At 38.5% G+C, this 13,893-nt stretch overlaps 1 protein-coding gene across 2 annotated transcripts in view; it reads right to left on the reverse strand.

The window, feature by feature from the left end:
- Positions 1-3,643: 3,643 nt before the first annotated feature.
- MKX (mohawk homeobox) overlaps positions 3,644-13,893 on the reverse strand; it is a 100,103-nt gene continuing 89,853 nt past the window's right edge. The window contains exons 6-7 of one of the 2 annotated variants that reach the window (XM_075212013.1): positions 10,625-10,658; positions 3,644-9,180 (exon numbers count right to left, since the gene is read on the reverse strand). In XM_075212013.1, the coding sequence (XP_075068114.1) occupies positions 8,991-9,180; positions 10,625-10,658 (224 nt within the window). In that variant the 3' untranslated portion in view covers positions 3,644-8,990. The remainder of the gene's footprint in view (positions 9,181-10,624; positions 10,659-13,893) is intronic. The other variant, XM_075212014.1, reaches the window with a different exon arrangement.

The following is a 13,893-nucleotide window of genomic DNA, read 5'->3' on the forward strand; positions in this document are numbered from 1 at the left end:
AGGAAAAGACGTCCCGGTCGTCATGACGACGGCCAGGACATGAGGGCGGAGAGTCTTGCCATCACCTACAAGTGGAGGGTAAGTATGCTCATTTAAGTGTGTTGGATGCACCATCCAAGTGCACTGGGACAAAACCAGGGCGTTTTGCAGTGTGCACCAGGTGTACTTAGTTTTTTTACCTCCACTGTGTCCTGGAGGATTTCATTAATCTAATTCATACATTTTTATTTTTTTACTTTTAGTTCTAAGAAAAAAGCAGCAGTATATAAAATGCCTGCACCTACAATGATATTCGTAAATGCTCCGCTGTAATCGCAGGTTATGCCCCTGTCACTTAACTCCAAATTTCAGGATGAAGTGTTTCTTTTCTTAAATAAAAGAATGACGTTTAAAACACTCCTTTTGTAATTTTAAATTTTTCTGTTCAAATGATCTTTGAATCTGCATGAATGAACAATAAAAATTGTGATGAGGGTTTGCACGACTGTATGTGCGCAGCGGACAAATAGACATATTAGTAGAGATGCTCAGGCTCGGTTCCCCGAGAACCGAACAAACCCGAACCTAGCAGATCCGAGTACCGAGCCGATAATGGGGACACAAGATCTCAAGTAATTGTTTAAAACCAGCTGCATTAATAGTCGATATTGGACGCAGATCTAATACTAGCATAGACGCCATGGCTTTGATCTGCTTTGCGACTGGGTGACAGCTTTCATACTTGCTAAGGATAGTTTAACAGTCAATTGTTGTAAACTACTAGTAGTCTTCTTATTGGTCTGCATCTGGGTTGAAGATCCACCCCCAGCAGCAGGAGCAGCAGCAATGGGCCTAACGCTCAAGGATTCTTCTGAGGAGTACTGGTTAGTGGAGGAGTCATCTCACATTAGCAACTTGGATGCAGGAATACCTCCGATCAGTTGTGAGGATATTGATGATGAAGGTGTTGGGGTGTAGATTGCAGGTGCTGGGATCTAGATGAGAGAAGGGAGGAAGCTGATGCTGGGCTGCTTGTTGTTATTTTTTTTAGCATAAGTTTCTGATTTTCCCAAGAACTTTCCATGAACTCGCTTCAAATTACGTAACATGGATGAGGATCCTAGAGGGTTAAGGTCTTTACCTCTACTGACTGTGGCTTTACAAAGCTACAAATGGCTGGACAACTGTTGTCAGAATTTGGGTAAAAATAATTCCTCACATAAGAGGTGGATTTTTTTTCTCTTATGCCCAGACATGACAATGGCCTTCTTCTTATCACTGGCAAGAACTGCTGCAGTCTTTGTTTGAAAGTGTATGAAAATAATATTGTGACCTGTGATGTGGTCAAAATTGACTGCAAATGACTTGAAATTAGTGTTAATGAGGTTAATAATAATGTAGGAACTAAAAAAGAGCAAAATTATGTGATTTTAGCATATTTAAGCTATTTTTCTAAAAAATACAGATCCAAAACCAAAACCAAAACACACGAGGGCGGCTTTGCCAAAACCAAAACACAAAGTTAATCCAGATCCAAAACCAGAACACGGGAGTCAATGAACATCTCTACATATTAGTGCACAAAAGGAAAATTGAAAATAAAGAAAAGAACTCGCCAAAGTACGTTTAAAAATCTAAGATTTTTATTCTCAGCCATAAAAAAAAAGTTCAATAAAATCACTGATATAAGTAATGCAAAATAGTTCAAAAACCTTCATACAAGTAACCACAAAGGCAAATAAAATCGCTGCATCCCTGCAATTTTTCTGCCCCCGATGAATTGCTTTAAAAGGGTTTTAAGCTTTAAATATTAATTTGACTAAATGCCCTCCCTTACCAATAATAACACTTTGGTGGAGGTTCCTCCTATAGGACCCCCATTATTTAGGATGGTATTGGCACTCCCATTTAGGGACATCCGATGATCACTTTCAGCACTACTTGGCTCTCTCCAGTACTGCATCTAACACTGTAAGCCTTAGAGCAGCTAACTAGGGGAGGCACACACATTAAAACACTATTAGTGTAAATTGAGGGGATTAAGTCAAATTCACCTTTAAAGACAATTTGTGACGCGGCCATGCCCCCATCATGATGTGACCAGCCCCCCTGTCTCAATGCCAGGTACTGAAATGTTGTGAGGTATGTGATTGGCTATTGGTTGCTGTATTTATGCCCATTTCAAAACTGAGGACATCCTGAGTGAGCATGACATGAAAATTGGTGCCCAAAAATGTGTCCTGAACATAGTTTAATGCAGTTTGAAAATGCACAACTTAATGTGTTTATTTTCATTTCTCATACTACAGTGAGTAAAAAGGTATTTTGATGTGCAAAACTTTTAAATATCTGTTTTTTTTTTAAAAGGATCATTGCATGGAGAATGAAAAATGGGACATGAGCCATTTTAGGAGGCTGGTACCACCAGAAGGGATAGTTAATATTACCTGTGCATCCCTATGGTCACATATGGAAACCTCCCCATTTTGCTAGTCAGTGGGAAGTAGGGTAGACACTTGATCTCCAGCACCACTTTTGGGGGCAGAAAACAGCTGTGCACCCTTCCACAAAGCAGGAATAACCCTTATTAATGCACCCTCTTCTCCTATTTATTTAAATAATCTTGCCCTACAAAATAAATCTCATATTTGACTGTTCCTGAAAAAGTAGGAGCACTCATGAGCCTAGAGTGTACTCTACAAGGAAAGCCTATAATCTACCCAACGCCTCCAAAACTTTTGCACCCCCGATGCCATCCTGTTACAAAAGAAGGCACATGACTTCACAAAAAAGCACTTGCTGATCTGTAATAGGATTCCAGTATAAGCGGTTCTATTCTGGTATTCTGTACTATTTTGATTGAAAACCAAAACTTAATAAAACTGTAGTTAGAAAAAAAGTGCTTATTTGTGGAGGCAAAGGTGTAGCTAGAAGATATTAGGCAACGTAGCAAATTTGTGCAGGCGCCACTAAGTCCATCACATCCCATAATACCGTATAATGCGCTAAGGGCCTAGCTACCAATCTGAAACAGCTGCCTGGAACTCGTATCCAATGCTTTAGAGTTGCCAAAAGCGATCACTGCCTGCAAAATCAATATGCAGCCAGATTGACGGAACACTTAGACGCACATTTTCTTTGGGGTTCCGGTACCCTTAGACTGCTGGTCCCTTTGGCTACAGTTACACCCTTGGACAAGATTCATGTGTAAGAATACTTTTGAGAACTTAACATCTATTTTCCAGGAAACAAAAAAAAAAGTTTTTAAGGAGAAAGAAGAAGCCATTATACAAAGAATGAAATTTTATACCATATGTCTGAAGTTCAGAGGAGGAATGTGGCCTTTGTTATTTACATAAAGGTGATTTCTTATAATCACAGTAATTGTTTGGCCATGACAGGATTCTTGTGAAGCCAAGGTCGATCAATGTAAAGAGCGACTAACTGTATTGGACAGAAACTGTGAATCCAAGATTGTTTAGAAATGTGTTACAGTTTAGTTTACCTACTTGGCTCTTATCTGACTCCTGAGATTTTACCTTGAATACTTTCCACAACCATACTGTCAAAACCTTTTTTCTGGTACCATACTGTACTTCATCACATCAATGGCATTCTCTCATTTTTCTTGACAAATGCTGAAATCACTCAATTTACCCATCTGTTATGCTTGGAAAACATAATTTATTGTCACAAAATACTTTATACCAGAATAACTTATCATAGTACAAACAGTTGTGAAGTATTCACTTTGAGATGCAAACTCGCAATTTTTTTCCTGGTGATAAAATGTAATTTGGCACAGGTAAAGTTCCAGGAATGCACCACGCGGCTCTCCTGCAACTGAGCAGAACAATGTTTTTCACCGATGGTGACATGAGAGAATGACAGAGAGCATGACCTGAAAGGACACTTCAACAGTTTATACAGTCATTATATACATTGAGCATCCAGCTTGGCACTTTTAAAGTCAATGGAAACAGGAAATCAGGGGACAAAATAAATGTTAAAAAATATATATACACAATAATATTTTCAAATGAAATTATCTTTCCAATGCAATATAAAGACACAATATAGATTTCTTACAGGAACCCCTGTATTACAGATCTAGAGTGTAATAGGACACATTCTGGCTGGTTAATACTGTAAGCAGGGCCGCATTTATGGCTCATTCACACATATGCATTTGAAAAATTAATGTGAACTTTAGATGCCCTTTAGTCACACTTTTTGTAGTACTTTTTAACATGTTTTCAATGCATTTTTACTAATCCAACCTATAGTATCTGTCAATCTAAGAGAAATATGTCATACCACGTTTTATTTTATTTTTTCATATGTGCCATTCAAATTTTAGAATAAAATGGTGGGAAAGAGCCCATAAGAAACCATTCATCTTATGTCTAACGCACTTTTCTGGCGTTATTTAGTGTCTGAAAATCATGACAACGTATAAGTGTGAATGAGGATTTAGCGTTATGTTGCCCTGTATAATTCTGTAGGCCACACACTCATGTCCATTTGTCCAACATCCCCTTCTTCATTTTTTACTAAGAAAAATCGGTGGATTGCAAAGACCAAGAAAAAATAATACATATTTATTAAAAAGAACATTAACATAATACTATGCTTCCCCCCAAACTGTACTGTCAGGGGCCTATGTGGTAACAACAGCCTGATTATAAGTCTTTTGATAGCTATTTCAGGAAATTTTAATGAAGAACATTTGCATTTATTTTATGGAGTATATTTTATATGCCTTGGAAGAGACCTTGATATTTTACCACATACTTTCCATCAGACTCAGAGTATGTTCCCAAATATTTCTACGGCACGTTCTGTTAATAATTTTATTTATTTACATTGATTGCACAATTACAGTGGAAGACTGGGGATTGTATAACAAAGGGGCTTCCCATTGATTTTCCATGTATGGGTCGAGTTAATTAATTGGTTTTACATTTATTTTTTCAAACAAGTTATTGCAATGGGAAAATAAGAGGTGAAAAAATCATCTCACTGTAGAAATGGGTGGTGTGACAGGTCATACCTTAGGCTACTCTGACAAACGTTGGCATCACTCGCAATATTGTAACCTGTCTCAGACAAAAGACTGCACATCAAAGTCTAGGGGGTATATTTACTAAACTGTGGGAAAACAAAGTGGATATGTTGCCTACAGCAACCAATCAGATTCTAGTTAGCATTTATTTAGTACATTCTACAAAATGACAGCTAGAATCTGATTGGTTGCTATAAGCAACATCTTCACTTTTTCAAACCTGCTGTTTAGTAAATATACCCTAGGGCTACACTTGTGATTTGGACAACATTATATGCAGCAAATCTCATACAAAAATCACATGCAGCTACTGTATGTGGCTGTATCTTTTTCTCTGGTTGTCTATTGTTTTCAAATCCAAAACCTTATTTGGGTATAAAAAATGGATTAAACTGAAAACATGTGTCCTATAATTATTGATATTAGTAATCCAGTTTTGTGATAAGTATTGTGCTGTTAATGGCAATGTATACTTTTATTTGAATTTTTTTAAAAAAGCCTTTTCTGTCATAAAATTAGTTTTGGAAAATACACAAAAAGCTACAGCGGATGACGCTTTATCTACATATCTTATCTCTCTTCCAAAGACAATACCATCTCCTAGCTCAACAATCCCTGACAGCCACCACCATGTGACAGCCTGGTAGCACACCTCTACTATTATGTTTGACTGTCCCATAATGCTTGGACAGTGAAATGCAGAATATTGATGGAAGAGGGAGACCAAGACCATCCCCGTGGTGGAGGCTGAACTAGAAAACAGTGGCATTTGCTGAAGAAAAATACAGAGTAAGTGTTGGAACTGAATCTACTGAATGGTAGATTCCAACCATATTCTATTTGAATTTTGTTAGAGAAGGGATCATGGTAACATGTGCAAAGCTGTACATCTCCTTTAGATATTCGGAAATGTGAAAATAAGAAATTAATTCAATCAAACCTGAAAGAACGGTCATCATAGCTGCAGCTAATCTAAACCTGGCAGCTAGCAAACATTTCACAAACATATTCAGGATCATGTAAAACGGGTCATGTCCTGATCCAGCTCAGTAAACAACTTGCTATATATTTGAAAAGGTTTTATTCTGCGCCAGAATATTTTGATACTTTGCCGATAAGGCAAATAAACATCATTGATATTTATTTCCACCAGCACTTGTAGCAAATGTGACCTTTTCTTGCTAAGATTTTCTGAACTTGATCAGATTACTCAATGCAAAGATATCCGACTGATTTATTTCTGTAAGGGTTTATACCGTGACGAAATCTGCACCCTGGACAGTAAGTGAGTTTCCTCCCACACTCTAAAAAACATACTAGTACGCTAATTGGCTGCTATTATATTGACCATAGTCTTTCTTGGAATGTGGGTGTGTGTTAGGGAATTTAGACTATAAGCTTCAATGGAGCAGGGACTGATGTGAGTTCTCTGTACAGCGCTGCGGAATTAGTGGCGCAATATAAATAGCTGATGTGATGAAGTATGTCTGGGGATCTGGGCACATGGAATGACATATGTAAACATATACATATATGTTTTTAAATCTTACATTAATATTTCTATTTATGAATGTACATGTTTTTTAATAAACATTGGATAGTAGATAGTTGCACTTTGGTATGCTTCATATTAAACCATTAAAGAACATACTCCTTGAAAACACCCACTTAGTAGGGCTAAATCCCAATAGGACATTATTAATTATAGGAGACAACATTTCAAAAAATAACCAGGACAAGTCTCCAGGTATGTTAGTATTAATAGCCCTTAAACATATATATTTATGGTTCTTCTTATCAAGCCTGCTTAAGAGATGCTTTCCTAAGAACTTATTGCTTGGTAATATTAAGGCATCCTAATATTGTTGTATTATGTATGAGTGCTTCTCTTTGTGAAATTGTTGATTGGGTTTATCACCTTTTAGGTTCATGGAAGGAAATACAATTAATGGTTAAACATAACTCAATAAAATATTTAACAACCTAAAACATAGTGTTCTTCAAACCTGTGGTAACTGATTGTTATTGAAGGTTCTCCCAAACAAAGTAAATCCTTAGACACATCTTTGTAGACAGTTTTGAGTTGCTAAAGTCAGATTACGGTTTATAAGGGGAAAAAATACTGGGGGTGGAATTTGTAAAAAGCAATAAGATGAGGCCCTGTATCCTCCAGCTGTCCATAGACAATGGCCAAATTGTTTGCATCTGTTACCTACACAAAGTGGAGGCAGCCAATCAGTTCATTAGGAACTAATGACCTCAAAAAGGCGCATCATGACGCATGCAGTGGAGATGTCCATTTTCTGGCCTGGACCAGTATTACAGACTATCATGTAACTAGGAACTGGTGGCATCACTGTGTCTCAGGGATGTGACTGACCTTTAATAGATGGAATTACCATAAATAAAATGCTTCCTCTCTTTTTCATACCAAAACTGGCATTATACTGAGGGTGGAGTTATGAAGAGCGTGGCATGTAATGAAACTCATATATTTTACTGCACAAGTAATGAGTGTGGTTTTATAAAGTTCAAAGTGGTATAAAGAAAGAGCACTGTATTGGCTCAGTGTGCAAAATAGCTGCCACCACTGTGTGTAGGCAACAGATACACTTTAATTATAAGTTTGGCGTCTGCCACTTGAGACTACTGTATGATTTTATGCAGGGCTGGATTAAAGTTTGTGAGAGCCCCAGGGCAACTAACTTGTGGAGGCCACTGGCAATAAAACTGTCAAAATTATAGGATGGTTGCTCCACACAAATTAAGAAGTGAGTGGGTGGGTGGCAGGGCATGGGGCACAGGAGCTGAGGGAGAGGGATGTCTAGGACACCCAGAATGCTTCCACTTCCATGTCTGCTCCGAGAAAAGCAGTACTGTAAAGAGAGCCTTGCCCCCCGCAGAGTCCACTGAATGAGGGGCATCATTCCAAGGGATTTGAGCGTGGGTAGGGTACTAGGATATGGTAATACCCCAAGATTGGGGAAACAGGCAGCAGTGGGGAAAATTATGAGGGCCCCCTGATGAGTGGGAGTTCCATGGTTGCCTTGCCCATAATCCGGTCCTGATCCTATCCCTTCCACAAAGTTCCATATGCTGTAGTGGCTAATATTTAAAAATAAATCAGGATCAAAAAGAGTAAACTTTCTACATGCATTAATTACTAAAAGGACAATACTGCCCTACATAAAATGTTAAATTTATTGTTGGGTGTAATCTTATAGCAAAAGTCTCAGATGCATAAAACCTAGATGGCATTTTGACACCAATAGGACTTACTGTGACAGCTTAAAAAAAGAATCACTAGCTTTTAATGTGATTTTTTTTTTGTCATTCATTACAAACATTTTTGGCAATAAAGACTAGTTTTATCCACCATTACTTCTATCACTTCCTGAATAAGTACTACGTTTCTTACGCTATTGCTTAATCTGACAGTACAAGACATTAACATATAATAATCCCCGGCAAACCTCAGCAATGAAAGCATAATTTCTTGGGGTTTTTTTGGCCTCAAATTAGATAAATTTGTTTTAGTACAGGTAGATTTTACTTGGACCTGACTACAAAAAAAAAGTCCAAGATTAAACATAAGAAGAGAAAGCAATATGGCATTCATAATTTAAGGCATTAATATTTTATATCATGCCCACGTTCTAGCTTATTTCTGTAAGTAAAGGCACATATGGTAAAAGCAAGGCAAACAGTTTTACTTATAAGCGAGTATTTATGCTCTGTAACATAAAATAAGTTAGTATCTTGGTTAAAAAAAGACATTAAAATTTACATGGCCTGTAAAGCCCGGTGGACAGAGTATCTTATGCATGTAAGTCCAAGTCTTGTGGGACTGGTTAGAAAACAGTCTGTTCATTGTTCTAAGGCAAAAACATGCTTGTGGTTGCAGCAGTCCCGAGTCCTCCGTTTTTGGTATAAAGACAATTTTCAGTCATTGAAATTGCTGAATTAGTGGCACTTTGACAGTCTTCACTTCTGATATATGTGATGATTTCTGGATGATGCAACTGGTGGTTCCCTGCAGTTTGTCTTTCCCTTGAGCAAGGTTCGTTAAAGCCATCGCTGCATTAATCTCCCGCCAGTAGGTCTCATCCTTGCTGACGCCTCTTTTATTAACTGCACTAGATTAAGTGAAAAATAAACACAATTGCATCAGCTTGCTTATTATTATTATTATTATTATTATTTATTTATTTATAAGGCACCACAGACTTCATAGCGCCAGATACAGTAGCAGGTAAGAAATAGATGAGGTAACACACATAAGTAGCACAGCGAGTAATACTATGGGGATTCACACACAGTGCAGGAAAAGACATGACAGGACGTACAAGGTAGTCAGACAGGCGTAGGACAATCGGTAGAGAGGACCCTGCCCACGAGAGCTTACATTCTAGAGCAGGGGTAGGGAACCTGTGGCTCTCCAGGTGTTGTGAAACTACAAATCCCAGCATGCCTTGCCACCTATCTGCTGGTTATCTACTGGCAAAGCATGCTGGGACTTGTAGTTTCACAACACCTGGAGAGCCGCAGGTTGCCTACCCCTGTTCTAGAGGGAGGGGCGGTGAGAGAGAGTAGGACCAACTGATAGAAAATAGAGATGACAGGTGAAGGAAGAGGAGGTGATGGATAGAATAGTTAGGAGGTGATGGATAGAATGGTTAGGAGGTGGTGGATAGAATGGTTAGGAGGTAATGGATAGAATGTTTAGGAGGTGATGGATAGAATGGTTAGGAGGTGGTAGGATAGGCAAGCTTGAAAAGGTGAGTTCTGAGCGAGAGTTTGAAGGGCTGAAGGTTGGGGGAGAGTGGAGTGAGGCGGGGTAGGTTATTAAAAACCAGTAGCAAAAACAGAAGTTAGAGGGTCATACTCATTGCTATATCGTTTGAGGATTGTAAAGGATTATCAGATATTCTACCATCTTCCAAAATAATTTGGCCTCCATTGTTACATTACAGTCAGCAGAAGACAAGGTAGGGCCCTCCAACATTTAACTGGTCGTTAGACTGTTTACCATGATTAGGGGGCTATGGCAAGTGTTTACAGTGCTGGCTAGACTTTAGAGCCTAGTGAATGGGGTTTAAAAAGGAATATAGCTGTGTTATAACTGCTATATGATGTCAGCGGGGTGTTTAAAACATTCACATCATGCATTGTGATAATAACTGTGCAATAAAAGTGTAGTAACCTGGAAGTGCAACTTTATAGTGTAATGCAGTAAAAATGCCTCTATTCTCTTTTTACAAAAAGGACATCATAATCACACAATGCACATCTCCACAGAAGGAGACTAAAGAAGGAAACATGGTCTTTATGTGTGCGGTAGTGAAATTCTTGCTATACGTCATGTACTATCTTAGCTTACCTATATACTATATTTTGCAATTCCATATTTAGATAGATAGATAGATAGATAGATAGATAGATAGATAGATAGATAGATAGATAGATAGATCATAGTTAGTTTGTATACTATCTTAGGCAACAAGCTAAATGTTTTGTGTCATATACCAGCGGAACGTTTTCATTTGTTTCCACCATACAGATGTAAAGCAGCTGACTCACCTTTGGCACTTATTTGGTCCAGATTCCAAAGTGTCTAAAATGAAACAAAATAACATATGGTTTATTTTTGTAAAATGCTTACACTGAATCAGATATAATTTATGAAATGAACATTGAGAACAATGTATGAAGCTCACCCATTCTTAATAACGCCACTAGGGGTTATATTTACTAAATTGAGGGCTTGAAAAAGTGGAGATGTTGCCAATAGCAACCAATTAGATTCTATCTGTCATTTTGTAGAATTTACTAAATAAATGATAACTAGAATCTGATTGGTTGCTATAGGCAACATCTCCACTTTTTCAAACCCGCAGTTTAGTAAATATAACCCCAGGAGTGGTTCAAAACTCTAGGGCATAAATTTGTTACTTTTATGGGATTATTTATTAGCTTTTGCAGAGAACAATAATGTGCTACAACCCCTAGCAACCAATCAGCTTACAGCAGCCACACTTATGATCGCTAACATCTGGTTGCCCTGGGTTACATCACAATGTTTTCTAAGAATACTATTTTATTAAATAACCTATATTAAATAATCTTACTGAGATACATTTTTAGTATAGCTAGCATCATGACTTTTGATTTAACTTTCCAATAATAATACAGTGTCACTGTGCTTATAAATAGCACCTAGTATTTTCACTATAGGCCATAATAAATCTACTATACAAATCTATAAACTGACATAGATTGAGACATCATGGTTGTATTGTAAAGAAGGGAATTGGGGGGCATGTTGTTCTTATCATTATACACAGCGTCATGATCAAAAATATGTCCACAGAAACAGGATTCAGGGCCTTTGATATAAAATACAAGCCATATAGAATAGCTGGCAGGAATTTTTTAGAAGTAAAGTTAAAATTATATTTGCAATAATGATCCAATTTTCCCCCCTTCCAAAACAGACTAGATAATTATCGCTGGAATTTACATACCTCCAATATTACAGTGCAAAAAGGTTTCAGACATTTGACCACACCCCTCATCTGACAAACCATTTCCATGTTTGCAAAGGACACCTGCCATGATTGACAAGTCTTGCCCATTTCTGACCCGCAATCAGGACTTTTGGAAATATGAATGTATATATAAGGGAGCTACAATATATATGTTGCACTGCTATGTCTGGACTTAGCTGATTTGCGTGTCCTAGGTCATGCCCCAGTGAGAAAAATATGCACACAATGTAATTTTATGATTTTGCACTCCTATTTCGCTCTGCATCTGACATACACACATATGCATACAGAATGCTTTGAACCACAAATTATCATTAGAGATCCCAGTGCCTCACAAAGCCTCACAGTGCCTCACTCGGCCACATTTCCTCACAAAGCCACACAGTGCCTCACAAGACCACACAAGGCCACAGAATGCCTCCCATGGCCACAGAATGCCTCCCATGGCCACATTACCACACATGGCCACATTTCCTCACAAGGCCACACAATGTCAGACTAGGTAGGATCAGCAGTGATTGGCAAAGATAAGTACATAATGTCATAAAAAAACTTGGCCATAAATATCTCCCTCTCAGAGTATGCAGAAAGGAGCAGAGAGGTATTCAGTCTACAATGGAGTAATACTGAGGACAATAGCTTGAAATATGTTAGAGAATAATTCCACCTAAATTGTACTTTATACCTAGCATTCCCACCAACAAGAATAACTTTCAGTTGAGGAGGACTGAATCCTACCAGCACAGTAGAGGATTTGTATTCACACACTGACAACTGGAAACAGCATTTGTGACGATATCCAAAGTGGGAAAGGATGGTCCCGCATTCTACTCAGCAAATGTCCCCTCAGCTTTTACTAAGTGATTACCTAAACCATGGCAGTCCACTAATAAGGGACTAAGAAACAGGGACCCTAGGTACTTTGACATGGACAGGAAGACATGCGCACAGAGAATAAGCACTTAAACTGGCCTCCGAATGCACACACTGGGAAACACATGCAGAGAAGGGACATTACCAGTGGCCTCCATCCACTAATTCTACCAACCTGGGTGTGACTACCAAGCAGTCACACCCAGGTGTCTCCTCACTTTTATCAGGTCCACACCTGCAAGCAAGACCTCAGCCAGACACTGCTTGTGTCCCCGTAAGGCCATTGCCCAGGAAATTGGCTTTTCGCTCCAATCACCTTGGTAATCCCTAGTCAGCACCAGAGCGGACCTCCCTCCACCCACAAGCTTGGGTTCTTATACCTCTATGGATTCAGACACTATAACTCTCTGGGTACCAAGCTTGGCTTCCCTGAGAATGATTACTGTTAGCTGAACTAATTGAAGAGGATAGATACTGAGTACAGGATCACTTTGCCCCCTATCCCTAGGTTCCATGCTGACTTGGTTCCACTCAGCCTGGCTGTTGGTTTATAGACATTATACCTAGTAAACAGAGGAGACAAAGGCCAGATAATACCCATTAAGTTATTGGACCTTGGCTAATTTTATGCAACCATTGAGCAGCGATGGCCCTTTTCCTCCCCTCAGGTCACCAAAAGTTCCCGGCCAATGCACGCATCATTCACACCAAGACAAGCAGCTGAGGCTCTAAAACAGGGGATACGAGGTAAGTACTGAACCCATAAGCACACTTCCATCCTCTTCCTCATACCCACTGGCTGCACTAAATCGATTTTAGATGGCATTTTTATGTATATGGTACTGATGAGGTTCATGCACCGCTAATAGCAACTGAACCAGTGCAGGTACTTTAAAATTTTTGTTCCGCCAAGGAAAGCACTTTTTTTTTTAATGCAACATGGATATTTCATTTTCTGTGTTAAAACTGATCATATTTTCACAGCATGCCTCCTATAAAACAAACTGAAATAGTAATTGATTCATGAAAACCACACATAAGTCTGTTTCTGATAAAATGAAATGTAATAGGGGAATAAAATAAGGCAGTACGTTGAATATTATCACAGTATGCATACTGGCATTGGTTTGCAGAGGTCAGGAAGTTCTCCATGAGTCCTGGACATAATGTCACTTGAATCAGCTTTTAGAGGACATCCCACTTTGTGTTATGCGTAGAAAAGGCAGTAAACTTTTACGATTAAGTCACAGACGTTTGCCACGTGCCAGGTAACTGCAATGTTTAGACATTTTTCTCTGTGATGTTTTTATGTGATATTTTCTACTGACACATGGAAGCTAAGGAATGTGTTTTCCACACATGTTTGGATTTTTTTCTTTGTGTTCTAAATCACTAACACCTTTTGTCTCAAGCAGTTAGAGTGTTTGG

Source organism: Mixophyes fleayi, chromosome 5 (genome assembly GCF_038048845.1).
Source record: "Mixophyes fleayi isolate aMixFle1 chromosome 5, aMixFle1.hap1, whole genome shotgun sequence".
NCBI classification, from domain to species: domain Eukaryota; kingdom Metazoa; phylum Chordata; class Amphibia; order Anura; family Limnodynastidae; genus Mixophyes; species Mixophyes fleayi.